The sequence below is a fragment of the Procambarus clarkii genome, chromosome 49 (genome assembly GCF_040958095.1).
Source record: "Procambarus clarkii isolate CNS0578487 chromosome 49, FALCON_Pclarkii_2.0, whole genome shotgun sequence".
NCBI lineage: Eukaryota > Metazoa > Arthropoda > Malacostraca > Decapoda > Cambaridae > Procambarus > Procambarus clarkii.
In genome coordinates this window covers 19,527,683-19,555,220 of record NC_091198.1, presented here as the reverse complement: position 1 = coordinate 19,555,220, position 27,538 = coordinate 19,527,683, and the positions used below count along the sequence as shown (strand labels likewise).

At 45.7% G+C, this 27,538-nt stretch overlaps 1 protein-coding gene across 1 annotated transcript in view; it reads left to right on the top strand.

Annotated features, from left to right (window-relative positions):
* The first annotated feature begins 252 nt into the window (after nt 1–252).
* The window catches only part of LOC138351344 (sodium-independent sulfate anion transporter-like), a 44,581-nt gene continuing 17,295 nt past the window's right edge, over nt 253–27,538 (top strand). The window contains exons 1-6 of the mRNA XM_069303096.1: nt 253–380; nt 11,354–11,439; nt 20,591–20,770; nt 22,155–22,350; nt 26,459–26,679; nt 26,956–27,130. Of these exons, the coding sequence (XP_069159197.1) occupies nt 359–380; nt 11,354–11,439; nt 20,591–20,770; nt 22,155–22,350; nt 26,459–26,679; nt 26,956–27,130 (880 nt within the window). The 5' untranslated portion in view covers nt 253–358. The remainder of the gene's footprint in view (nt 381–11,353; nt 11,440–20,590; nt 20,771–22,154; nt 22,351–26,458; nt 26,680–26,955; nt 27,131–27,538) is intronic.

Genomic DNA, 27,538 nt, shown 5'->3' with positions numbered 1-27,538 from the left:
CCAAAATTTTGATTAATTTATAATTATAGATAGTGCTAGAGATCCTTACAAATGAATGATTTAAAGAATATCTGGTAAAATGGATATGATACGAGTGGTAATGAAAGGTGTGAATGTATTATAGGAGATGTGTTAGGAAGAAAGATATCTATATCTAGTGGAATTGTTGGGACTGCAGTGAGAAGTTGCCAGCGTGCGTCGGCCGGGTGCCAGTGTGTGTGTGTGTCGGCCGGGTGCCAGTGTGTGTGTGTGTCGCCCAGTGCCACAGAGGAGGGAGTGAGGGCCACCCCGATCTATCTTGTCTCCCCCCCCCCTCATCTTGAGGACGCTCGGGCACCCCTATAAACCACCTCTCACTATGGACACCGACAATATCAACAGTGAGTACAGGATGGGTGAGTCTGCCCTCAAAACCGTCGCCACGGAGGGGCGCTAGCCCCCCTTAGCTGCTCCTGACTCCCCCTTTACCTGAATTTACCTGAATTTACTTTCCCTAGGGAGGAAAATGGACCTGCTAAATTACCACTCAAGTTCCGGCAAATGATATGAATTTTTGCATATATTGATGTATTCAAATGGAGTTTAGTCTTTCCATTAATATGAAAAAACAATTGTATTGATCCTGGAAGAAATACTTGTTTGTGGAGTTGGAACAGAACAAGGTGTAATGACTGGTGGTGGTGGTAATTGTGGTGTGGGGGGGGGGAGCTGTGGTGAGTGGGGTCATCTCCCTTTAACACTGTCTGTGTGGTGGTCTCACAGGCGCCCCATCACGCCCGCCCCAGCACGCCCACCCCAGCACGCCCACCCCAGCACGCCCACCCCAGCACGCCCGCCCCAGCACGCCCGCTCTCACTAGCACGCCCACCCCAGCACGCCCACTCTCACCAGCACGCCCACCTCAGTACGGCCTAACGCCTCAACAAGCCCGCTAATGGTAGTGCGTTCAGTGATGGTAGTGCGTGCAATGATGGTAGCGCGTTCAGTGATGGTAGTGCGTGCAATGATGGTAGCGCGTTCAGTGATGGTAGTGCGTGCATTGCGTGGAGACAAGCAGCTATGCCGCGTGATCTCACTGCTAGCTCTCCTCCCTATTACCATAAGATAACACGCCAGAATGGCCTGCAAAATCTCTTAGCAACGGAGGAATGATTTAATCTGCAGTTCTCACCCCACACTCGGTACCACAGCTGCAGCATGGCCAAGCCAGTTTTTTACGAATTAATAAATCCAGACAGCATTTTTTTGTTGTTGTTGTTGAGAGAGAGCGAGAGAGAAGTGGTTAATGAGGGAGTTGGCATGTGTGTGTGTGTGTGTGTTGGGGGGGGGGGGGTAAGGAGTAGTGGTCAAGCAAGCTTTAAAATCTCAAGTTTTTGTCAAGTTTTAAAACTTACATGTGTGTCAAGTGGATAGAAACCGGCCCAGCCCGCTGGCCTGCGCAGTTACATATGCATTTAGTACTTCCTTCCGCGTTGGATTAGTAATTGGGAATCATTAAGCGATGTTGTATGATAGGATTGTATGCTATGATTCTGTATGTGAGAGGCTTTGTATTCATTGTTTTACTGGGTCGTGGAATGTGTCTATTGATTGAGTTATAATTTAACTATTCTGACATTCGAATTCTTTGCCGAATCTGGGGCCAGATTCACGAAGCAGTTACGCAAGCACTTACGAACGTGTACATCTTTCCTCAATCTATGACGGCTTTGGTTACATTTATTAAACAGTTTACAAGCATGAAAACTTGCCAATCAACTGTTGTTATTGTTATAAACAGCCTCCTGGTGCTTCGGAGCTCATTAACTGTTTAATAATTGTAAACAAAGCCGCCAAAGATTGAGAAAAGATGTACAGGTTCGTAAGTGCTTCGTGAATCTGGCCTCAGGTTCGTAAGTGCTTGCGTAACCGCTTCGTGAATCTGGCCCCAGGCCGTAGAGTTAAGGATGGAGGTAGTTTCTACGATTTTTCTTTCAGTGCATTCTACTTGTTCACCGGCCTGGTCGAGGACCGGGCCGCGGGGACACTAAAGCCCCGAAATCATCTCAAGATAACCTCAAGATAATCTCAAGATAACCTCAGGATAGATATCATTCGTTCTGGCAACGATTATCTCTTTACATTTGTCCTTCCAGCTCTCATTTGTGTCCATTGTAATGCTTTCTTTCAATTTAAGAGGCTATCCTTGTCCCCTCTTGTGTACTCCCTTTAGTATCTTGTATGTTGTAATCATGTCTCCCTGTTCTGTCTATGGTTGTGACGTATTTTTTTCCATTATCATATCGTCACAGCTTAGACATCTTTGTTCTGGCACTAAGATTGTTTGAGTGTGTTGTGTATGTTGTGTGTGTGTGTGTGTGTGTGTGTGTGTGTGTGTGTGTGTGTGTGTGTGTGTGTGTGTGTGTGTGTGTGTGTGTGTGTGTGTGTGTGTGTGTACTCAAATATTTGTACTCACCTATTTGTGCTTGCAGGATCGAGCATTGACTCTTGGATCCCGCCTTTCCAGCTATCGGTTGTTTACAGCAATGACTCCTGTCCCATTTCCCTATCATACCTAGTTTTAAAAGTATGAATAGTATTTGCTTCCACAACCTGTTCCCCAAGTGCATTCCATTTTTTCCACTACTCTCACGCTAAAAGAAAACTTCCTAACATCTCTTTGACTCATCTGAGTTTCCAGTTTCCACCCATGTCCCCTCGTTCTGTTATTATTACATGTGAACATTTCATCTATTTCCACTTTGTCAATTCCCCTGAGTATTTTATATGTCCCTATCATATCTCCTCTCTCCCTTCTTTTCTCTAGTGTCGTAAGGTTCAGTTCCTTCAGACGCTCTTCATATCCCATCCCTCGTAACTCTGGGACAAGCCTGTGTGTGTGTGTGTGTGTGTGTGTGTGTGTGTGTGTGTGTGTGTGTGTGTGTGTGTGTGTGTGTGTGTGTGTGCGTGCGCGCGTGTGTGTGTGTGTGTGTGTGTGTGTGTGTGTGTGTGTGTACTCACCTATTTGTGCTTGCAGGGGTTGAGCTTTGGCTCTTTGGTCCCGCCTCTCGACTGTCAATCAACTGGTGTACAGATGCCTGAGCCTACTTGGCTCTATCATATCTACATTTGAAACTGTGTATGGAGTCAGCCTCCACCACATTACTGCCTAATGCATTCCATTTACTAACTACTCTGACACTGAAAAAGTTCTTTCTAACGTCTCTGTGGCTCATTTGGGTACTCAGCTTCCACCTGTGTCCCCTTGTTCGCGTCCCACCAGTGTTGAATAGTTCATCCTTGTTTACCCGGTCGATTCCCCTGAGGATTTTGTAGGTTGTGATCATGTCCCCCCTTACTCTTCTGTCTTCCAGTGTCGTAAGGTGCATTTCCCGCAGCCTTTCCTCGTAACTCATTTCTCTTAGTTCTGGGACTAGTCTAGTGGCATACCTTTGGAATTTTTCCAGCTTCGTCTTGTGCTTGACAAGGTACGGGCTCCATGCTGGGGCCGCATACTCCAGGATTGGTCTTACATATGTGGTGTACAAGATTCTGAATGATTCCTTACACAGGTTCCTGAACGCCGTTCTGATGTTAGCCAGCCTCGCATATGCCGCAGACGTTATTCTCTTTATGTGGGCTTCAGGAGACAGGTTTGGTGTGATATCAACTCCTAGATCTTTCTCTCTGTTCGTTTCATTAAGTGTGTGTGTGTGTGTGTGTGTGTGTGTGTGTGTGTGTGTGTGTGTGTGTGTGTGTGTGTGTGTGTGTGTGTGTGTGTGTGTATCTCAAGAACAGTAATGGAACCTGTGACAAACCCTCGGCTTCCTGTTCCCCTCGAGGGCACTAGAAAGATGGTGACCCTCGGGTAAATTCAGGTACGCCTGACTCTATGAGTGTCTTCCCTGCCCATCGCCAGCTTTCTGTCTGTCTGTCTGTCTGTCTGTCTGTCTGTCTGTCTGTCTGTCTGTCTGTCTGTCTGTCTGTCTGTCTGTCTGTCTGTCTCTCTCTCTCTCTCTCTCTCTCTCTCACGGCGAAGAAATTGCTGAAATATTGTAGCAAGTACCTTATTCCCATAAATCATTTCATAATTGTTAATTGCCTTACCATTGTATGTGATTAAAGTGAATTAGGGCCAGATTATCCCTTAGTGAGATACTACGCGATAGTAAAGATAGTGAGAGAGTTTCTCTCACACATTGAGACGTGTCTGAGTGAACCATGTCTCAATAGTGAGAAACACGAGCGTGTGAAAAGTCAACACGTAACCCCCTAGCTCCAAAGAACAGCAACTATCAACAGACGGGGCCTGACAGCTGAGTGAACAGCGCTTCGGATTCGTAGTCCTGAGGTTCCGGGTTCGATCTCCCGTGGAGGTGGAAACAAATGGGCAGAGTTTCTTTTACCCTGATGTACCTGTTCATCTAGCAGTAAATAGGTGCCTGGGAGTTAGACAGCTGCTACGGGCTGCTTTCTGGGGGATGTGTAACAAAAAGGACACCTGGTCGAGGACCGGGCCACGGGGACGCTAAGCCCCGAAATCATCTCAAGATAACCACAAGATAACCATGTCCAGCCCTCACCGCTATATCATCAACCCAGTGGACAAGATATCCAAGATCACCGCCGCCAATTCAACGTCTTCATCGTTTGTTTAACGTTCATTATATCGTGCCTGCTGAGTTAACAACGACAACTTTCATGTCTTGCACGATCAACAATGCCGCATCAATATGTCGCGTCTCCCGACAACACTTCTTGTCCAGTCATCGAGAGAAACCTTTACGCAAACTTCTCGTACCATGAAGCACATAGTAAGCATTGCCTCGCAAGTCAAAAACATGACAGTCTGAGAGCGTAAACATTGCCACAATAGTGAGTAAATAGAGTAAACATTGCCCAGACGGCCATGTGTCTCACTCTTGCGGCAATGTTTACGTTCTCAGATGGCCGTGTGTCTCATTATTGCGGCAATGTTTCAATGGCAATGGCTGTTAACTCTTTTTTCTTTTACGTTCTGGCGTGACTATGGCAACCCTGGTGATGGTAGTGTCGTAACACAATAACAACCCTCACATACATAATGTCCAACTAGCCAATTATGGATATAATTATTGTACTGAATTGCATTAGTGTTATAAAGCTCATGAAAAATACAATCACTCATTGCAACCTTGCAAGAGTTGAACACATCCTTGGCTGCGGTTGGCGTCTTGGGGAGCCAGCACAGACAAGATCTGCATCTTAACTACCGCGTATAATAGACTGCGGGGAGCGGTATATTTTTTTTTTTTTTGCGTGGAGTGCCTGCTGGAACTCAATGTTTTTGTTAGTTTAGTACTGGTGAATGGCTGCGTTAGCGGCTGCCAGGGACGTTGGTGCTATCTGGGGTGTGTAGGGTGAGGCCAGATGTGTGTGGTGGGGCCAGATGTGTGTGGTGAGGCCAGATGTGTGGGGGTGAGGCCAGATGTGTGGGGTGAGGCCAGATGTGTGTGGGGGTGAGGCCAGATGTGTGGGGTGAGGCCAGATGTGTGTGGGGGTGAGGCCAGATGTGTGGGGTGAGGCCAGATGTGTGTGGGGGTGAGGCCAGATGTGTGTGGGGGTGAGGCCAGATGTGTGGGGTGAGGCCAGATGTGTGTGGGGGTGAGGCCAGATGTGTGGGGGTGAGGCCAAAGATGTTGACTGATAATAAGAGTTCACTCAACATCTTTGAGTTAATAATGTTCACTCAACATTAGGGTCGTAACAGTGAAGCCAGATTTGAGATTGAATTTTAACTCAGGCGGAACTGACGAATAATCGATCTATTTAGACAGGGGGAGGAAGACCAACAACGGCCCCAGGCAAGAAGCGTAGCGTTATTCCAGCCGAAAACTAACGAAAAACTCTAGGCAACCAGAACAGCCAACGACACAAAATAGCGACGTTGTCGTTTCGCTTTACGAGGAGAATAACGAAAGCGATTTCATACACAGGAAATACCATAGTAAGGTAAATAGATTCCCTACATCAAACACAAACTCTTCCAGACAAACCCTGTGGCCCGAGCTCTTCCCCAACTGAGGTAAACCAAATTCTGTTCTGAAAACGTTTATTTCCTTTGAAGTCAGTTTGGATAGGAGTGTTTTTGACGAAAGGAAAGCATAAAGCATCATATACAATGCAATTTCCAAGATATTTAATATCAAAACACCTGCCCTAGCCTAGCGTAACATAATCTAACTCGCCTTATCCTAACCTACCTGATTTGTGGCTAACTCCCGATCATAATTCCACTTAGGAAAATCAAGCTCATAAAACCAGTTTCCACAGAAGAGCAAGAGTCAGCTGACGCCGTCAACACAGCAGCCTCTGCCGCCTTGCGTCAAGGATAACTCAAATGTTTATTATCATATTCTTGCATAAACTGTTGAAGACAATAACTGCCAAGCTTTCAAATTCAAAATTCAAATTTAGAATTTTGAATCTTTGACAGATTATGTACACTGATGCGCCATTGGAGTGACGCCTCTCCCAACATCACTCGGAGGAGAAAACCTTCGTACAAACTCGTACCATAAAGGAGGAGAGGGTTAGGTATGAGGTTTCAAGTTTAGTTTTGGTTCAAAAAAATTTGGTTATACTGAAAATAAAAAAATTGGAACCATTATCGGCGTGACAAAATTGCTGTAAAATGAAATGAAAACAAGACATAAGAATCGTTAGTTAACACTTATGAGGTGGTTATGTGTGTGTACTCGCCTATTTGTGTATACAGGATCGAGTTCTAGATCTTGGACCCCGCCTGTCCAGCCACATTGTCTAATGCAATGACTCCTGTCCTTCCCTATCATGCCTAGTTTTAAGGATATGAATAGTCTTCGCTTTCACAAAGTGTTCCTTTAGTTAATTCCATTTCCTCACTACTCTCACGCTAAAGGAAAACTTTCTAACATCTCTGTGACTCATCTGAGTTTCCAGCTTCCACCCATGTCCCCTTGTTCTATGGGTATTCCGTGTGAACATTTCGTTTATTTCCACTGGCAATCCCCATAAGTATTTTATATGTTGCTATCATATCTCCCTGCTCTCTCCTTTTTTCTGATGTCGTCAGGTTCAGTGTGTGAGTGTGGCTTGTCCGTGAGCATGTCCATGTGTGTGTGTGTGTGCGTTAGTGAGCACGTCCGTGTGTGTGCGTGTCCGTGAGCACGTCCGTGTGTGCGTGTCCGTGAGCACGTCCGTGTGTGCGTGTCCGTGACCACGTCCGTGTGTGCGTGTCCGTGACCACGTCCGTGTGTGCGTGTCCGTGACCACGTCCGTGTGTGTGCGTGTCCGTGACCACGTCCGTGTGTGCGTGTCCGTGACCACGTCCGTGTGTGCGTGTCCGTGACCACGTCCGTGTGTGTGCGTGTCCGTGACCACGTCCGTGTGTGCGTGTCCGTGACCACGTCCGTGTGTGTGCGTGTCCGTGACCACGTCCGTGTGTGCGTGTCCGTGACCACGTCCGTGTGTGTGCGTGTCCGTGACCACGTCCGTGTTTGCGAGTCCGTGAACACATCGGTATGTACGTGTCCGTGTCCGTGAGCACGTCCTGCACGACCTTGCCTATCCAGCTGAACATATTTTAACGAATACGAGGCTATGAAGAGCGGGCGGAGCGGTTCTCCGCGGACTGTATGTTCTCTTACTGCTCCAGCACCACCATTTTATGGACGGGGTTCGTGTCCCCGAAGCTGATGTTTCAAGACTTGTGGAGCCGGTCGGCTGAGCGGACAGCACGCTGGACTTGTGATCCTGTGGTCCCGGGTTCGATCCCGGGCGCCGGCGAGAAACAATGGGCAGAATTTCTTTCACCCTATGCCCCTGTTACCTAGCAGTAAAATAGGTACCTGGGTGTTAGTCAGCTGTCACGGGCTGCTTCCTGGGGGTGGAGGCCTGGTCGAGGACCGGGCCGCGGGGACACTAAAAGCCCCGAAATCATCTCAAGATAACCTCATGCTTGACCAAGTTACCTTCCGAATGTGAATATACGTCAATAATGAACAAATCCACAAGGGCCGTGATGTGGGTTCGAAATTACGTCCGGGATGATCCCAGACGCGCCTTAGTCGATTGCGCCACGACATGGTCATAAGAATTGCAACCGGGAGTGCTTCGGGTTGAAAACAACGTTCTACGTTGAAAAAAAAGTAGGTTCGAACCCCCATCACGGCCCTTATGGATTTGTTCATTTGATTTATCACGCTGTTGTGATTTCTGTGTGTAAAGATGTATTCAATTTTGTTGTTGAATATTGAATGGGAAATAGTACTAGCAACAGGAAAAATTACTATGCCAATATGTTGCTGTAGATTCGCTACCTGGAACAGAAAGTTCCAAGTAGCACGGGCTATGGTGAGCCCGTAGCTATGCCAATAATTTCTGTTATTGTAGAGAGGAAACCAGAATATAGGGTTGTATGGGGTTCCTCCCTTCCCTTAGGTCAAACTACTGACTCTTCCCTCAGGATGCAGCCCACAACAGGTGCCTGACTCCTGGATGCTTATTTACAGATAGGTGAATAGAGACATCAGGTGACAGGAAACACGATTAATCATGTCTTTTTGCCTTCGGATTGAACCGAGATCCTCGATTGTGAGTCGAGAACGTAGATCACTGTGGCTAATTTAGTGCATGTTAATTAGAGCAAGTCACTCATTCACTCACTCACTCACTCACTCACTCACTCACTCACTCACTCACTCACTCACTCACTCACTCACTCACTCACTCACTCACACACACACACACACACACACACACACACACACACACACACACACACACACACACACACACACACACACACACACACACACACACATACACACACACACACACACACACACACACACACACACACACACACACACACACACACACACACACACACACACACACACACACACACACACACACACATACACACACACACACACACACATACACACACACACACACACACACACAAACTTGGGGTTAATCTCTTAAGAGCAGCAAGAAGTGGAAACTTGTAAATCTGGCACAGCTGGGAATTGGGCCCAGGCAAACGTAATTACCAAACCAACTCCTCCCTCCGGTCCGCGCCCTGCTGACGACCTCCCTCTGGGTGTATATACCCCCCTGGCACTGAGTATACCTGTGGGTGTGTATACCCCTGGCACTGAGTATACCTGTGGGTGTGTATACCCCTGTCACTGAGTATACCTGTGGGTGTGTATACCCCTGTCACTGAGTATACCTGTGGGTGTGTATACCCCTGGCACTGAGTATACCTGTGGGTGTGTATACCCCTGTCACTGAGTATACCTGGGGGTGTGTATACCCCTGGCACTGAGTATACCTGTGGGTGTGTATACCCCTGGCACTGTATTGCAAACTTGGGTATATTCCCTCAGGTGTAGTGCGGAGCAAAGAGAATCAGATAATACTGTCCTTGAACTGGGATTTACCTTGACTTGTGTAGAGGCGTGTTCTAGTGTCTCTGTCTCTGTCTCTGTCTTTTTCTGTCTTCCTTTTTCCCATTTCTCTACCTCCCTTTCCATTCCCGGTGCCCTGTGGCTCGGTCATGGCATGTCGTGTGGGGTAAAAATGAGATTTTTCACTTTGTTGTATTGGGAGATTTTCGAAGTCCAGCACTGAATAGAAATGGTGACTAAGAGGACAGCTGGTGGCGTCAGCTGGGGGCTTCTTTGTTGAGTTCCCATGCTAGGGGTACACAGGTTCCTTTACGTCTTGTGTGGGTGCTCCTCTAGTGGAGTTCTACTGGAGAAGGGTAGAGAGATAAGGAGGGAGCAGAAGAAGAGGGGAGGAAGAGAGAGAGAAGGAAGGAGCGTGTGTGCAGGGGAGTGTGTACGGGAGAGAGGAGGGAAGAAGAGACAGTGAGGGAGAGACGGAGAGAGGCTGGGCAGAGGAAGATAAGGAAGTGGTTCTCCTCAGGGAGATTGAGCCCCAGAACTCACCCCCAGCTTATATACACACACACACACACACACACACACACAGACACACACACACACACACACACACACACACACACACACACACACACACACACACACACACACACACACACACACACACACACACACACACACACACACACACACACTGCCCCAGCCCCCTGGCGGCGGGGCGGTGAACCAAGCGTAACACTACCCCCCTTCCTCTTAACCTTCGTGTTTGCTCACCTCTAATAACAGAGGAAACTAAACACAAGAATTTTCGGTAATTACCACCTCTTGATATTTCTGATGCTCCCAAGGGGGTAGTTGAAGCTGTCTCAGAATCTTGCTGCTACTACTGGTTCCAGTTAAATACTCTACCTGCTCTAGGAGCTCTTGAAATTGTCTTTGCCGGTAAGTGTAGGTGAGTTTGGTGATTAAGTGCTGCCGTAATGGTCATTAAGTATAGTCGTCATGACAATTAAGTGCTGACGTAGCTTTAAGAACTGCTGTGATCAGACTCGGCAAAGAACTCAGTGCACATATAATATTCCTTCCATTTATGTTATTTAATCTAAACAAAATAGTACGCGAATTGCGTGACATAATTTTATGCGTTGACCTATTCTCTTTTTTTGTAGTTTATGGAGAAAAAAAATTCTCGTTACACGTCTGGACATTAATAGACTGGAAGCTATCATTGCCATGCCTACACAGCCACAGCTGCGGCTGGCAGCTTCTATGCTGCACCATTGCAAACACTTTGAAGCTGAGCGACTGTAATAGTTGACGTTCTCGGACACCCGATAACTCTACGGGAATCGCCCGCCGCGTTTAACTATCACAAATACCTGTGAATGTTTACCGTCGATTTCTATCACTTACAAAGTCACGTCTGTGGCTGACCCCACAGAGCACAATCTCCTGGATTACTCCTCACTGTGACATAGTATAATTTAGTTAAATTAAAGCTACACAAGATCTCAGTCAAAATCCTCACTGTTATGACATTCGCATGTCCCAGAGTCGTCCCAGGATCGTCCCAGGGTCGTCTTAGGGTCGTCCCTGAGTCGTCCCAGGGGTCGTTTCAAGGTCCCCTTGCACCCCCTGGGGCTTACTAATGACCTGTGATCTCTAGGGCTCTCTGAGAACCTGTGGTCTAACGTGGTTGACCATTATAAAAGCTTCGAGTGTCGCTTTTCTTGTGAATAGACAGTCCCAACTAAAATCTGGGCCCAGGAGCTGGAGTCCATAAAGTCTATGACCTTTCTATAGACATATGAGAGGTGGACTACAGATTTTAAGTACTCTACAGTGAACTAAAACTACACGTTTTGCTTTAGCATTAAACATTCTGTATTGAAGATATTTCTTACGATATTTGACATTAGTTGTGTTGTGATGTGTTGCAGGAGATGACGCCGTGTACCGCAGCACTGTGGTGGCGCTGGAGGGCGACTCCCCGCGGCCTCCTGGAGGAGTGGCCTTCGTTATCAAGGTGAGTACCCTTGTAGGTCTCACTTACACCAGCCCACTGCTGGTGGCAGGGTCTCGGGGTGAGGGAGCCCCTTAGTCCCTTACCCCCTTGTACCTCACCCCCTTGTACCTCACCCCCCTTGTACCTCACCCCTGGTCCCTCACCCCCTCTCTCTCTCTATCTCTCTTTCTCTGATATTCGTAATAAGAGCTCAAGTGAAGCCTCAGTCTAGTTGAAGCTCATTTATTTGACGAGTTTAATATTAGTTTCCACTGGGAATAACCTTTAGTGAGTGTTAAACTACAATGTTATATACTGGTTGAGGTCGGAACCAACTGCGTGCCAGAGCCTTCAAATAGTTGTGGGGACTCTGGGAAACATTTGCCTTACACATAAGAGTAAGTGGACCACTATCCTCACCATCTATCCTCTGATGTAGTGTCCTGTCAGACCAGAACAGGCTGCAGGTGAATCTTATCGCATGGTTCTGATGGCAGCGTACTTGTCTTGCATGTAAGGTTTTGTAACAGAGGACGTGGAGACCGTGGGAGGTGCGCCTTGGGTGTGTGGGAGAATGGTACCTGCTTGATGGGGGTCTGGGAGTTCTTCTACTCCCCAAGCCCGGCCCGTGGCCAGGCTTGACTTGGTCCACCAGGCTGTTGCTTGGAGCGGCACGAGACCCACATATACCTGCTTGATGGGGTTCTGGGAGTTGTTCTACCACCCAAGTCCGGCCCGAGGCCAGGCTTGACTGGAGAGAGCTTGGTCCACCAGGCTGTTGCTTGAAGCGGCCCGGAGGCCCACATATACCTGCTTGATGGGGTTCTGGGAGTTCTTCTACTCCCCAAGCCCGGCCCGTGGCCAGGCTTGACTTGGAGATGCGATGTAAGTTTCTTGGTTGCCTGGCTTGCTAGCTTTAGCACAAGGCTCTTCATATAGTTTATGATCATTGGCTGTATTTTCTCTGCATCATATATGGTGCTACATAACCTTCCCGGCTTGGTGCCTTCTTCCATAATTACTTGCTTACGCTGCATCATATGTAATGGTAACTAGGTGTAGTATAAGGCCCCCAACCTGGATAGTGCTGTACTGTACCTCAGTGAAACGTCACAAAATGTCTTGTTATCAAGAGATGTTGGCAGCGTAGCTCACGGGATAAGTAAGATCATTCTTGTGTTAAGAATATAAGAATAAAGGTAACTGCAGAGGGCCTATTGGCCCATACGAGGCAGCTCCTATTTATAACCACCCTATTCTTGTTTTCCATTCTTATCTACCAATAGTTTATAAACTATGGTAAACTAATGAGACGATTCAGAACTGAGAAGGGACTGTAATGTATTGCAAGATTAACTAGACAATCTTCAGAGATGAACTGAAAAATGGCTATTAGAGTTCAACCCTGAAAAAATGCAAAGTTACGAGGATAAGAGTTAACACAAAAAGATCTCATATACAGTAGAGGATGGAGGACAGACAACTTTCCACTTCCGAAGAAGAGAAAAACTTAGAAGTGGACATAACTGGAGATTTAACACCAGAGACACACAACAGGAGAAGAACAAGAGCAACATATGCCAGACTGACAAACGTAATTATGGTTATACTGCAGACGAGGAGTCACAATAACGGGGCTGAAATATGTTGACCAGACCACACACTAGAAGGTGAAGGGACGACGACGTTTCGGTCCGTCCTGGACCATTCTCACAATCGACTTGAGAATGGTCCAGGACGGACCGAAACGCCGTCGTCCCTTCACCTTCTAGTGTGTGGTCTGGTCAACATGGTTATACTGTGAAACAACATGAGCATGCTGACCCGGCATGGAACCCCACCTAAAGAAACACAAACCAAAATCAGACAAGGTCGAATGATATGCAATAAGGTTCGTTCCGGACCTAAGGGGGACTGAGTTGTTAAGACAGGGAATTGTACCTCACTACACTGAATGAAAGAAGGAATGGAGTAGACATGATAACGACGTGCAAGATTCCAAGGGGAATTGACCAAGACAATAGAGATGAAATATTTAAAGTGAAGAACAGTAGAACGAAAAGACATAATTGACAATTGAAGACACAGATAAGTCACAGAGATGTCAGAAGCAACACAGAATAAAACACAAGATAATGGGTATAAATTGGATAAGTTTAGGTCTGGGAATGACCTGGGTAAATACTGGTTCGGTAACAGAGTTGTTGATTAGTGCAAACAGTTGCCACGTAACATAATAGAAGTAAAATCCCTTGATTGTTTCAAGCGTAGGTAAGACATATATCTTCTTGAGGTTATCTTGAGATGATTTCGGGGCCTTAGTGTCCCCGCGGTCTGGTCCTCGACCAGGCCTCCACCCCCAGGAAGCACAGCCCGTGACAGCTGACTAACTCCCAGGTACCTATTTTACTGCTAGGTAACAGGGGCATAGGGTGAAAGAAACTCTGCCCATTGTTTCTCGCCGGCGCCCGGGATCGAACCCGGGACCACAGAATCACAAGTTCAGCGTGCTGTCCGCTCGGCCGACCGGCTCCCTACCCTACCCTATATATGAATGAGTTTAGGTGGCTATAAATATTAGCTGCCTCGTATGGGCCAATAGGTCTTCTGCAGTTACTTTTATTTTTATGTTCTTATGTCGGAATGAACTTTCTCAGTTCAAGAATTGTAAATAACTAGAACGGACTAAAGAAGAAAGTTCTGACAGCCAAACTCGAGACACAGTTTCTAATGTATAAGAAAAATGAATGACTAAAACGACCATTTGCAATGAATTACTAATAACCGAAAGGCGGGGCTTAAGAGCTGACACTCGACCCTGTAAGCACGTCTAGGTGAGACCACACACTCACAAGTGGTCCGTGTACTAATGGTCTACATATGTAAAACACAGCTTCAGATTCCTGACATTTAGTAAGTTTTCTACCCTATAAACAACCATTTGACAAAGACAACCGGTTACACAAACATCATTTATATAAAAAATCGGTACTCGATAAATTTTTTATCGTATTTACAAATACATTTCAAAAGACAACTAAAATGGTATTCATCTCAGATACACATAGCGCGTAGAGCCATGTATATCTTCAAGTGTGTAGTTCCATTACTATGCAGGCGATGAGTCACAATAACATGGCTGAAGTATGTTGACCAGACCACATACTAGAAGGTGAAGGGACGACGACGTTTCGGTCCGTCCTGGAACATTCTCAAGTCGATTGTGAGAATGGTCCAGGACGGACCGAAATGTCGTCGTCCCTTCACCTTCTAGTGTGTGGTCTGGTCAACTTCCATTACTATGTTTGTTTTGATTTACAGGGGTCAAGCGCCCTCCCAAGTTGTGGGGAAATGTTTCAGACGCCATAAACCTCTCTCTTGGAGGATATATGGCCAGGGAGGATATATAGCCACGGACGGATATATGGCCACGATCAGGGGAAAGCGCCATCACGACTATATAGCACTGGGAAGGAGTCAGGATAAGGATTTAGAATAGGACGAGGCAGGGAAGGAATGGTATCCAATCACTTGTAGACGGTCGGGGATTGAACGCCGTCCAGCATTATCGCTCTACCGTCCATCTACCGTCCAGAGGCTACAGTTAATTACTGGCGCCCAGTCAATCCTCCCCGGCCAGGATACGAACCCAGGACAAAGTGCATGCGAAGCGCAGCGCGAGTATTTTACCACTGCGCCACGAGGACTGTTAATCGGTCACATTTGAAGTACATGATAGTGGTAGGCCTATATGTAAAGGTTAAGATAGTGTATCAGTGATGATACTGGTTCTCAGGCCGTGCCCCTAGGCCTAAATGGTGATTCACTCTGTTTAGAACTACTTGTTAGATAGGGATGAACCCTACATGGTGACGTCACACTCTAGCACGTGTGTGATTCTAGCAGGTGTGTATAACATCACCACTCTAGCAGGTGTGTAACATCACCACTCTAGCAGGTGTGTATAGCATCACCACCATAGTCTGAAGGCGTACATGGCGTCCTCTATAACTGACAGATATATATATATATATATATATATATATATATATATATATATATATATATATATATATATATATATATATATATATATATATATATATATCGTACCTAGTAGCCAGAACGCACTTCTCAGCCTACTATGCAAGGCCCAATTTGCCTAATAAGTCAAGTTTTCATGAATTAATTGTTTTTCGACTACCTAACCTACCTAACCTAACCTAACCTAACGTTTTCGGCTACCTAACCTAACCTATAAAAATAGGTTAGGTTAGGTTAGGTAGGGTCGGTTAGGTTCGGTCATATAATTACGTTAATTTTAACTCCAATAAAAAAAAATTGACCTCATACATAATGAAATGGGTAGCTTTATCATTTTATAAGAAAAAATTAGAGAAATATATTAATTCATGAAAACTTGGCTTATTAGGCAAATTGGGCCTTGCATAGTAGGCCGAGAAGTGTGTTCTGGCTACTAGGTACGACATATATATATATATATATATATATATATATATATATATATATATATATATATATATATATATATATATATATATATATATATATATATATATATATATCTGTAGACAGGTGTAGCACACATGCATAATCCAGCACATCCTCCCACCATAGAGTACTTAAAGTAACTATTAGGTAAAAAGTACCAATATGATCTCTCCTAGTAATTCTGAGCCTAATACACTGTGCTTTAGGCCTAAAACAGGGTATTTTAGACCTAATATAGTACATATGCCCTACACTATGCTTAGGAATATTTAAGTTTGGGTTTTAGCTTTAATTTTTTCCGGAATAAAAATTCGTAATACAAACTATTATTTGTGGTTCATCACTACACATATTGGTACTTTCTACCAAATAGTTACCATAAGTACTTTCATTTCAGGAGGATGGGTTGAATAATCAGCCATGGTTTGGTCTGTAATCTGACAGTTGCTGTACTCTAGGATACATCAAGGCATATAGGGGGGGACCTTCGACAAGCCGCCGGCTTCCTGTCCTCGTCGAGGTCATTAGGGTTAATGGTTCCCACAGGTGAATCGGATAAATCAGAACTCCATACAAGTAGGCGATGAGTCACAGTAACGGGGCTGAAGTATGTTGACCAGACCACACACTAGAAGGTGAAGGGACGACGACGTTTCGGTCCGTCCTGGACCATTCTCAAGTCGACTGTGAATGATTGTGAGTCGACAATCGACTTGAGAATGGTCCAGGACGGACCGAAACGTCGTCGTCCTTTCACCTTCTAGTGTGTGGTCTGGTCAACATACAAGTAAAATATATGGCATAATAGATTCTCTGAATGTATGGATACCTCTGTATAGCATAATAGATTCTCTGTATGTATGGATACCTCTGTATAGCATAATAGATTCTCTGTATGTATGGATACCTCTGTATAGCATAATAGATTCTCTGTATGTATGGATACCTCTGTATAGCATAATAGATTCTCTGTATGTATGGATACCTCTGTATAGCATAATAGATTCTCTGTATGTATGGATACCTCTGTATAGCATAATAGATTCTCTGTATGTATGGATACCTCTGTATAGCATAATAGATTCTCTGTATGTATGTCTATCTCTGCATGACATAATAGATTTTAATAGAACTTCACAAACGTGTTCTATTGTAAGGGTAGAAATAGTCCACATGTAAACAATTTTGTAAACTGCAGAACAGTGTATAATATTATGAGCGCGTGCGTGCGCGTGTGTACATATAAAAAATACATTATACATATACACTGGGACAATATAAAAAGTAGAATTTAACATTCGGATTTGAGACTGGGAAGTAATGTATAAAAGTTAACAAACATACAGGAAAAGCAGCACCGAAAATAACAAATAATTCTAATGCCCTAAAATAATAACAACATTCCAATAAAAATGATAAAAATGGGTAAAGAAATGTAGAAAATAAGTATAAAAGCAGGAGTGGGATTATTGATAAAGGAACGGGGAGAGAGAGAGAGAGAGGGGGAGGAGGAAGAGGGAAGAGGAAGGGGAAAGAGGGAGGAAGAGAGGCAGGGCCTCAAGGGAGAGATAAAAAGCAGTATATAGTGGAATGGAAGTCTAACTCTGCCAGCCGTTGCCCAACCCACTCCACTCTCTGGTCTCCTTCCTTACACTGACCTATTTTCTGCCTCCTGGCGTCAAAAAGGAAATTGTTTTCCTATCTTATTGCGTAATAATCAGATCGGCTTCTTTTGTTTTGATGGATTAAAAGTGTATAAGTCAGTTGTTCTTTCCCCTCCACACCGGATTAATTCTATATAGGATCATTTTTTCTTTTCCTTAAAACGGGATTTTAATACTGGATGAGTTCGTTGTACTTGTCTACAAGATGAGATTAATCCTGTATTAGGCAGTTAGTCACTTGGGGATGTCCTCCTCGAAGGTACCTTGACACAGAGGACCATTGAGGACCCGAAGGCACCGCTGGTGAGTGTGACTTCTGCAGTCTCTCTTGTGGTCGAAGGCCCGCAACGACACGACATTTTATCTCTGTTTATGTGTGCCACATTTGGGTTTACCCTGCATGGTCACTGGTATATTCCCAGTTTCCTTTTATCTGGAAGTATACCTCCGGTACCTTTCAGACTCTGCCATGGTTTCCTGGATGTAATTTTGATGTTGACCAAACCACACACTAGAAGGTGAAGGGACGACGACGTTTCGGTCCGTCCTGGACCATTCTCAAGTCGATTCGAGAATTAGTTTTGATGTTATTTCAAGGTTCGTCTAAGGCCTCTCTAGGTGGGTCTTGTCATCCGAAGGGGTCCAGGTTAGTGAAATGGTTTACGCGACCTGGCCCATGAGTCTTCCTGGAAGACCTCCTTAGGGTGGACTCAGAGGTCAAGAGTCTTCATTTCCTGGAAGACTTCTTCGGGGCAATGGACTCCCACAGTACGGTGAGGCTGTCGTAGTCTCCCTCTGGATGTTTCATCTCATCTCATTCATCACAAGTGCTGTGATTCGACAGAGATAGGCTTAGAAAGATGAATGAGTCCCGGAAGCGTCTTGGAAATCTCAAATTCATGATACAAGTTCTTTTCTAAAACGTTATGAGACTCCTAGCAGGTAACCCAGTGTGTCTTGGGACTCCTAGAAGGTATTCCAGTGTGTCTTGAGAGTCCTAGCAGGTATCCCAGCTTCGCAGGAAAGTCCCAGCAGGTGCATATAGGTGTATAATTCTTGTTGTCAGGGGCGAGAAGCCTATACTTAATATATCTTTCCCGGTATGTATACACATACCTGCTTCTTAGGGTATATACATACCTGTTTATACACGCTAGGTCTTAATGACCCAGGTAGTTGCTTGGTCTTAATGACCCAGGTAGTTGCTTGGTCTTAATGACCCAGGTAGTTGCTTGGTCTTAATGACCCAGGTAGTTGCTTGGTCTTAATGACCCAGGTAGTTGCTTGGTCTTAATGACCCAGGTAGTTGCTTGGTCTTAATGACCCAGGTAGTTGCTTGGTCTTAATGACCCAGGTAGTTGCTTGGTCTTAATGACCCAGGTAGTTGCTTGGTCTTAATGACCCAGGTAGTTGCTTGGTCTTGATGACCCAGGTAGTTGCTTGGTCTTAATGACCCAGGTAGTTGCTTGGTCTTAATGACCCAGGTAGTTGCTTGGTCTTAATGGCCCAGGTAGTTGCTTGGTCTTAATGACCCAGGTAGTTGCTTGGTCTTAATGACCCAGGTAGTGGCTAGGTCTTAATGACCCAGGTACTAGCTAGGTGGTAGACCTTAAACGGATTCCGGACAGGAGAAGCTAGCACACATGTGATCATTGATTCACCCCCTGAGACCTTGGAATTTCTAGACGTACCCTCTCTCTCTCTCTCTCTCTCTCTCTCTCTCTCTCTCTCTCTCTCTCTCTCTCTCTCTCTCTCTCTCTCTCTCTCTCTCTCTCTCTCTCTCTCTCTTTCTCTTTCTCTTTCTCTCTCTCTTTCTCTCTCTCTCTCTCCTCCCCTCCCCTCCCCTCCCCTCTCTCTCTCTCTCTCTCCTCCCCCTCTCTCTCTCTCTCTCTCTCTCTCTCTCTCTCTCATCAGTAAGACATCATCATTAGGATGGCCACACATCCTACTGATGGATTATAATCCATCCATAAGAATGGATTGTTTAACACGGGTGGTACACGAACAAGGGGACTCAGGTGGAAGCTGAGTCCCTAAATGAGCCACAGAGACATTAGAAAGAACTTTTTCAGTGTTAGAGTAGTTAGTAAATGGAATGCATTAGGCAGTGATGTGGTGGAGGCTGGCTCCATACACAGTTTCAAGTGTAGATATGATGGAGCCCAGTAGGCTCAGGAACCTCTACACCAGTTGATTGACGGTTGAGAGGCGGGACCAAAGAGCTAGACCTCAACCCCCGCAAGCACAACTAGGTGAGTACAACTGGCAGTGTCTCTCAGTCCCACAATCTTTCCTGCATCGTGCAAGCAATTTATTACTCAAAGGTAAAGCCCAGCCCCCAGCCAACACTTCGGGCGCGCGTGTGTGGGTACTCTGGCTCCCACCAGAGAGGTATTCCCCGCAGATATGTGTTACAACCCTTATGTCGTCTTCCTGAGAGGTCGGTGGCCCGTAACGATTGGGCAAGACATCGCAGACCCGGAAGCGTAACTGTTCTGCCTCGGTGTACTCCATATTAATGTGTATCTCTCCTTTTGTACCCCACAGTAATGTTTCTCGTCTAGTGTGTCCCACAGTAATGCCCCCCTGGTGTGTCCCACAGTAATGTCCCCCTGGTGTGTCCCACAGTAATGTCCCCCTGGTGTGTCCCACAGTAATGTCCCCCTGGTGTGTCCCACAGTAATGTCCCCCTGGTGTGTCCCACAGTAATGTCCCCCTGGTGTGTCCCACAGTAATGTCCCCCTGGTGTGTCCCACAGTAATGTCCCCCTGGTTTACCCCACAGTAATGTCCCCCTGGTGTGTCCCACAGTAATGTCCCCCTGGTGTGTCCCACAGTAATGTCCCTCTGGTGTGTCCCACAGTAATGTCCCCCTGGTGTGTCCCACAGTAATGTCCCCCTGGTGTGTCCCACAGTAATGTCCCCCTGGTGTGTCCCACAGTAATGTCCCCCTGGTGTGTCCCACAGTAATGTGCTTGTGACATGTGTTGTTGTCAGAACAAAGTGGGACGGTGCCTGAGCAGGAAGACCCTCCACCGGCGCCTGCCGTGCCTGGGCTGGCTCCGGGGCTACTCCAGCGAGTGCCTTCTGGGGGACCTGGTCGCTGGCTTCACCGTCGGGCTCATGATCATACCCCAGGCGCTCGCTTACGGCATCGTCGCTGGCCTGCCCCCTAATGTAAGTGTTGTGTCCTCTGTGTGTCTCTCTCTGTCTTGGTGTGTGTGTGTGTGTGTGTGTGTGTGTGTGTGTGTGTGTGTGTGTGTGTGTGTGTGTGTGTGTGTGTGTGTGTGTGTGTGTGTGTGTGTCTGTCTGTCTGTTTGTCTCTGTCTGTCTCTGTCTGTCTCTGTCTCTGTCTGTCTCAGTCTGTCTCAGTCTCAGTCTGTCTGTCTGTCTGTCTGTCTGTCTGTCTGTCTGTCTGTCTGTCTGTCTGTCTGTCTGTCTGTCTGTCTGTCTGTCTGTCTGTCTGTCTGTCTCTCTCTCTCTCTCTCTCTCTCTCTCTCTCTCTCTCTCTCTCTCTCTCTCTCTCTCTCTCTCTCTCTCTCTCTCTCTCTCTCTCTCTCACCCTTAATATACTTGCTACACATATAATGTTATTTATGTGTACAGATTTGGAACCAATCCCTCTTAATATTTTCCAGGTGTAAATTATTATGTATTTCTCCCGCTTACTCTCTAGAGAATACAGATTTAAACATTTGAATCGGTCCCAATAATTTAGATGTTTTATTGAGTATATTCTAGCAGTGAATTATCTTTAGACAGTAGTAAAGTACAGTAAATTAGGAAGGATTAGCAGGAGTTTGTGAAATCCAAGTTGAGGGTTATAGGTCAATCTAGTAAAGGTGGTATATATAAGAGGGCGATGGGAAGGGGTATAGGCAAATCAACACGATCCGGTGAGGGAGAAGGCACCAGGGAGGCAGCATGCTCTAGATTAAGACAGCACCCGGTGTTCCATTGCGATGTCCGGTGACTCTTGTCTCAGAGATGAGAGGAGGTGCGGGAACAGTTGTAAGTGGTTTGGGCTGAAACTTTCTTATCCGCTGTGGTAGTTCCATTCCCTTCCTCCCCTTCTTCCTATCAAGAGAAAGCGCCAAGCCATTACAACAATGTAGCACTTGGAAGGGATTAGGATTTGTGATGGGACGGGAGGGAAGGAATGGTGCCCAACCACTTGGACGGTCGGGGATTGAACGCGAACCTGCATGAAGGGAGACCGTCGCTCTGAGGAGCAAGGTTTGCGTTTCTGACTGCGAAAGACAAGCGTGCCGGTAGGAATGTCCTGTCTCTTCAGTCTCGGGTGATGAGGGAGAATGATTGCTGACATTAGGACGTCTGGGAGAAGGATGGGTATTGCCTGGACACACAGTTGCCGAGGAAAGTCCAGGCTCGAACACATCAGCTACTCCAGCTCCACTCCATTTTTGACACACCATCACCCTCTTTATCCATCAACATGACCATTTTCCCCTGCCAGCATCCCCCATTTCCAGCTAGCCGCTTGCGGCACTTTGCCTTTCCACCCGCCAACCTTCCACTGTACCCGTCTCCATCCCTACAGTATGGGCTGTACTCAGCGTTCATCCCCTGCTTCGTGTACTTCCTCCTGGGGTCGACGATGGAGCTGAACATCGGGCCGACGGCCATCATGGCACTGATGACCTACCAGTACACCAGCCACGGCGGGCCGGACTACGCCGTGCTCCTCGCCTTCATCGCCGGCGTCATCGAACTCGTCGCCGGCGTCATCAACCTGGGTAAGCTCATCCTCCGAGTAGGATCTAAGACCTGGGAATGAGGACCCTACCTCATTCCTCAACCCGTCCTCCTAATAGAACGTCGCATTTTGACGTATACTTTACCTAAAGCCAAAAACTGTCGTACAAGAAAATGGTTGAGGGCCTCGAAGTTGTCAGAATGTTCCCTTTTTCTGTTCGTGGGTCCTCTGGTAGGTTAGGTTCTCTTAGTACGGCAGTTTCTTGACGTTGGGGACGCTGGCGAGAACGGGCTGCCTTGTTTGTGGCTGTCAGTGGCAGTGCTCTCAGCGGCTGTCAGTGGCAGTGCTCTCAGCGGCTGTCAGTGGCAGTGCTCTCAGCGGCTGTCAGTGGCAGTGCTCTCAGCGGCTGTCAGTGGCAGTGCTCTCAGCGGCTGTCAGTGACAGTGCTCTCAGCGGCTGTCAGTGGCAGTGCTCTCAGCGGCTGTCAGTGGCAGTGCTCTCAGCGGCTGTCAGTGGCAGTGCTCCCAGTGGCTGTCAGTGGCAGTGCTCTCAGCAGTTGTCAGTGGCAGTTCTCTCAGTGGTTGTCAGTGGCAGTGCTCTTGGTGGCTGTCAGTGGCAGTTCTCTCAGTGGCTGTCAGTGGCAGTGGTTGTCATTGGCTGTCAGTGGCAGTGGTTGTCAGTGACAGTGCTCTCAGTGGCTGTCAGTGGTAGTGCTCTCAGTGGCTGTCAGTGGCAGTGCTCTCAGTGGCTGTCAGTGGCAGTGCTCTCAGTGGCTGTCAGTGGCAATGCTCTCAGTGGCTGACAGTGGAAGTGGTTGTCAGTGACAGTGCTCTCAGTGGCTGTCAGTGGCAGTGCTCCCAGTGGCTGTCAGTGGCAATGCTCTCAGTGGCTGTCAGTGGAAGTGGTTGTCAGTGACAGTGCTCTCAGTGGCTGTCAGTGGCAGTGCTCTCAGTGGCTGTCAGTGGCAGTGCTCTCAGTGACTGACACCTGTTGTTAATGGTGGGTGTCATTGATGATAAGATTGTTGATGGCATTAGTGCAGTTTACAGACACACTTGGGATACCTTATGATACAGTGTGCACGTTTGCTGTGACACTTAAAAACTAACATTAGGTACAGGTGTGCTCTGAGCTTGGTTGTCCAGCTGCAGGTGTGCACTGTGCTTGGTTGTCCAGCTGCAGGTGTGTGCTCTGTGCTTGGTTGTCCAGCTCCAGGTGTGCACTGTGCTTGGTTGTCCAGCTGCAGGTGTGTGCTCTGTGCTTGGTTGTCCAGCTCCAGGTGTGCTCTGTGATTGGTTGTCCAGCTCCAGGTGTGTGCTCTGAGCTTGGTTGTCCAGCTACAGGTGTGCTCTGTGATTGGTTGTCCAGCTGCAGGTGTGTGCTCTGTGCTTGGTTGTCCAGCTGCAGGTGTGCACTGTGCTTGGTTGTCCAGCTGCAGGTGTGTGCTCTGTGCTTGGTTGTCCAGCTGCAGGTGTGCACTGTGCTTGGTTGTCCAGCTGCAGGTGTGCACTGTGCTTGGTTGTCCAGCTGCAGGTGTGCACTGTGCTTGGTTGTCCAGCTGCAGGTGTGCACTGTGCTTGGTTGTCCAGCTGCAGGTGTGCACTGTGCTTGGTTGTCCAGCTGCAGGTGTGCACTGTGCTTGGTTGTCCAGCTGCAGGTGTGCACTGTGCTTGGTTGTCCAGCTGCAGGTGTGTGCTCTGTGCTTGGTTGTCCAGCTGCAGGTGTGCTCTGTGATTGGTTGTCCAGCTGCAGGTGTGCTCTGTGATTGGTTGTCCAGCTGCAGGTGTGTGCTCTGTGATTGGTTGTCCAGCTGCAGGTGTGTGCTCTGTGCTTGGTTGTACAGCTACAGGTGTGCTCTGTGATTAGTTGTCCAGCTGCAGGTGTGTGCTCTGTGCTTGGTTGTCCAGCTGCAGGTGTGCTCTGTGCTTGGTTGTCCAGCTGCAGGTGTGTGCTCTGTGCTTGGTTGTCCAGCTGCAGGTGTGCTCTGTGCTTGGTTGTCCAGCTGCAGGTGTGCTCTGTGATTGGTTGTCCAGCTGCAGGTGTGTGCTCTGTGCTTGGTTGTACAGCTACAGGTGTGCTCTGTGATTAGTTGTCCAGCTGCAGGTGTGTGCTCTGTGCTTGGTTGTCCAGCTGCAGGTGTGTGCTCTGTGCTTCGTTGTTCAGTACCGTTAAGTGTTGAACATGTAATCTCCCACAAGTATACATATACTGTATTTTATACAATGCTTATGGCTAGATGACAAGCAGTGTATGCAGACACTTCACATAATAATGTATTTCATTCATCTTGTTCAATATGATGCATTTGTGAGGAATGATGCAGTAGTCTAGGCTAATTTTGGAGGTTATTAATAAAATAGGATCATTTTTAATGCTGTATTATGTATGAAATATATTTTTACGTTAATATTTTTGGGAATGTGGAACGGATTAATTCAATTTAAGTTATTTCTTATGAGAAAATTCGTTTCGGTTTACAAATTTTTGGTTTACGAACCGTCAATGGGAACGGATTAAATTCATAAACAGAGAGGCCACTGTACTGTGCATTAAATATTGTATAAATATTTTTTTAATTTGGTTGTTGAGTAGGTTCCTTATTTTATACCCCATTTTTGCTAGGAATTTTTAGTAAGTTGAGCAAGAAGTGGGAAATGTAATAAGAACTTGACTATTATGTTATGGTTTGAATCTTATTTATAATAATAATAATAATAATAATAATAATAATAATAATAATAATAATAATTTATTTAGGAAAAGTACATACATAATGTTGGATTTAGTGTAATAGTGCTGTATACAGTATTTTATCTTCATTAAATTATTAAATTAAAATTAAATTAAATTAAATTAATTAAATTAAATTGTTATTTAAATTAAATTTAATTAATTAAATTTAATTTAATTAGTTAAATTAAATTAAATTAATTAAATTATTAAATTAAATTAAATTAAATTAAATTAAATTAAATTAAATTAAATTAATTTTTTATTCACGAAAAGTACATACATACATAGTTGATTTACAAACATAATGTTGGATTTATATATAGAGCTAGTACAGTACATACAATACCTAAAGCCACTAATATGCACAGCGTTTCGGGCAAGGTGTGGGAAAAAAAAACTAAGACTAAAAGTGTTAACCACTTTTTATCCACTTAAGACTAAAACTTAATAGTAATTGGGATTAGGTATAAATTGTGTTGAAAAAAGGAATAAAAAATAAAAAAGGTGGGGAACATGGCAGAAATCAGCAATTGTACAAGTTGGTGAACAAACAGCATTGTATAAAAATAGCAAGACATGGGTGGACATTTAGGGGGTAAGGTAGGTTGCATGGAGTTAATTAGGTAGTACTAAGTTTTACTCTTAAACTGGTTGAGAGAGGTACAGCTGGATGAGAAGCTACCAAAAGATAATGTATGTAGCTTGTGCATTTAGGATATTTATAATAAGTATAACTTGCAATTTACACTAATTCAGTAATTAGTTTGTGCTAGCAGTAATAGAATCCCTAGTCCAGATACCAGGAATGTTGCTTCTTTTCTCCCCTTTTGTTCTACTCATATTCCCCCTCATGGACCCCTTTTATCCCCTTATGGCCTCTTTTATCCCCTTGATTAGCCTCCATGACTTTGTCACCCTTCTCTTACCCCCCTATGACCTTAGTCAGCCCTCTCATCTAATATTGATCCTTGTCGCCCCCTCATAGCCCCTCTTGTATCTCCTAAGACCTCTATCACCCCTCATGACCCCTCTGTTAAGTCCCTCTATGACCCCTATCACCCCATAACCCCTATAGTAAGCCCTCTTCATCCTTACAACCTCTCTATTGAGTCTCTGTTACCTCCATCACCTCTCTCTTGTATTGGGGGGTAGAAATAGCCTAAGCTACTCTATCCCTTTGAGATGTATTTCTTTCTTATCTCAATAAACATACTTGAACTTGAACTCTCTCTTGACTCCCCTGTCACCCCCCTCCTCTCTTGACCCTTGTCACCCCCATCTCTTTACCCCTGTTATCCCCCTCTTTTGACCCCTATAACCCCCCTCTCTCTTATTCCAGTAACCCCTACCTCTTATACCCATGACCTATCTCTTATCCTCTCCTGACCCCTCTCACCTGACTGTTACACCTACAGGGTTCCTGATCAACTTCATCTCTCAGCCAGTCATCAGTGGGTTTACCTCAGCTGCTGCCATCACCATAGCCTCGTCCCAGCTCAAGCCGCTGTTTGGTCTTCGTGTTGACACCAAGGGGCTGATCAACACCTGGGTGGCGGTCTTTTCCAACATCCAAGATTTCCGCTGGCAAGACCTCACCCTTGGCCTTGCCTGTACAGTCATTCTCTTCCTTCTGAAGGTACTAGGTTCTTCTGATTACATTCTAAGTTTGTACTCTCTGAAATTAACAAAGGACTCTATCTGAGTGCCTTCTGGGATAGTTTATAGTCAATTTGATCTACCTACCTTTTTCTTCATATTTTTTCTTTTCTCATTCAATACTTCATATATATGATATCACAAATTTATTCTTCCATTTTGTTACTATGGATAGACTTTTACTATTACATGCAGCCAATTTTTGTTGCAATCTTGTAGCTTTTATGTTTATTATTACTAATTAAACCTGGTTCAGGAGGTACGCACAGTGCGATGGCCATGTGTGGACCATAACAGCCGAGGTCTGGGCCAGCGTGTCTTAAGACAGATGGTCTTCTACCTGTCTGTTGGCCGTAATGCTATAGTTGTTATCATTTCTTCTGTCATCGCCTATATCCTTGATGGGGATGACCAGCCCTTCACAATTACAGGTATGCTAGTGATATGCATAAGACCTCACTGTGTGATGTAATTTATCCTGGTTTTCTGTGTGACTGGAGGACAGTAATCAGTCTGGTCAGTGAAAGTATTCCTGGTGTATTGTCCCATTTCCTGTGTCTATTAGATTATTAATACCCTGTAAATGTAATGCATGTACTGTGATCATTTGCTTAAGTTGTGCCAACTAAATATATGGTGCTGACCCAGAGTGTTTACTCTCATGTTTGAGGCATTTCTTTATAATAAACATTTGTTCTGTATTTGTGATTTGAAGTAATTTACATGTAATGCAAGTAAGGAAGTAAAGGGCGGGTTTTGATTGTTTGTACTCTAGGGAATAGCTTAGAAGCTCGTGACTCTTACATAGTATATTCCATGCTCTCCTTAGACAGTATATT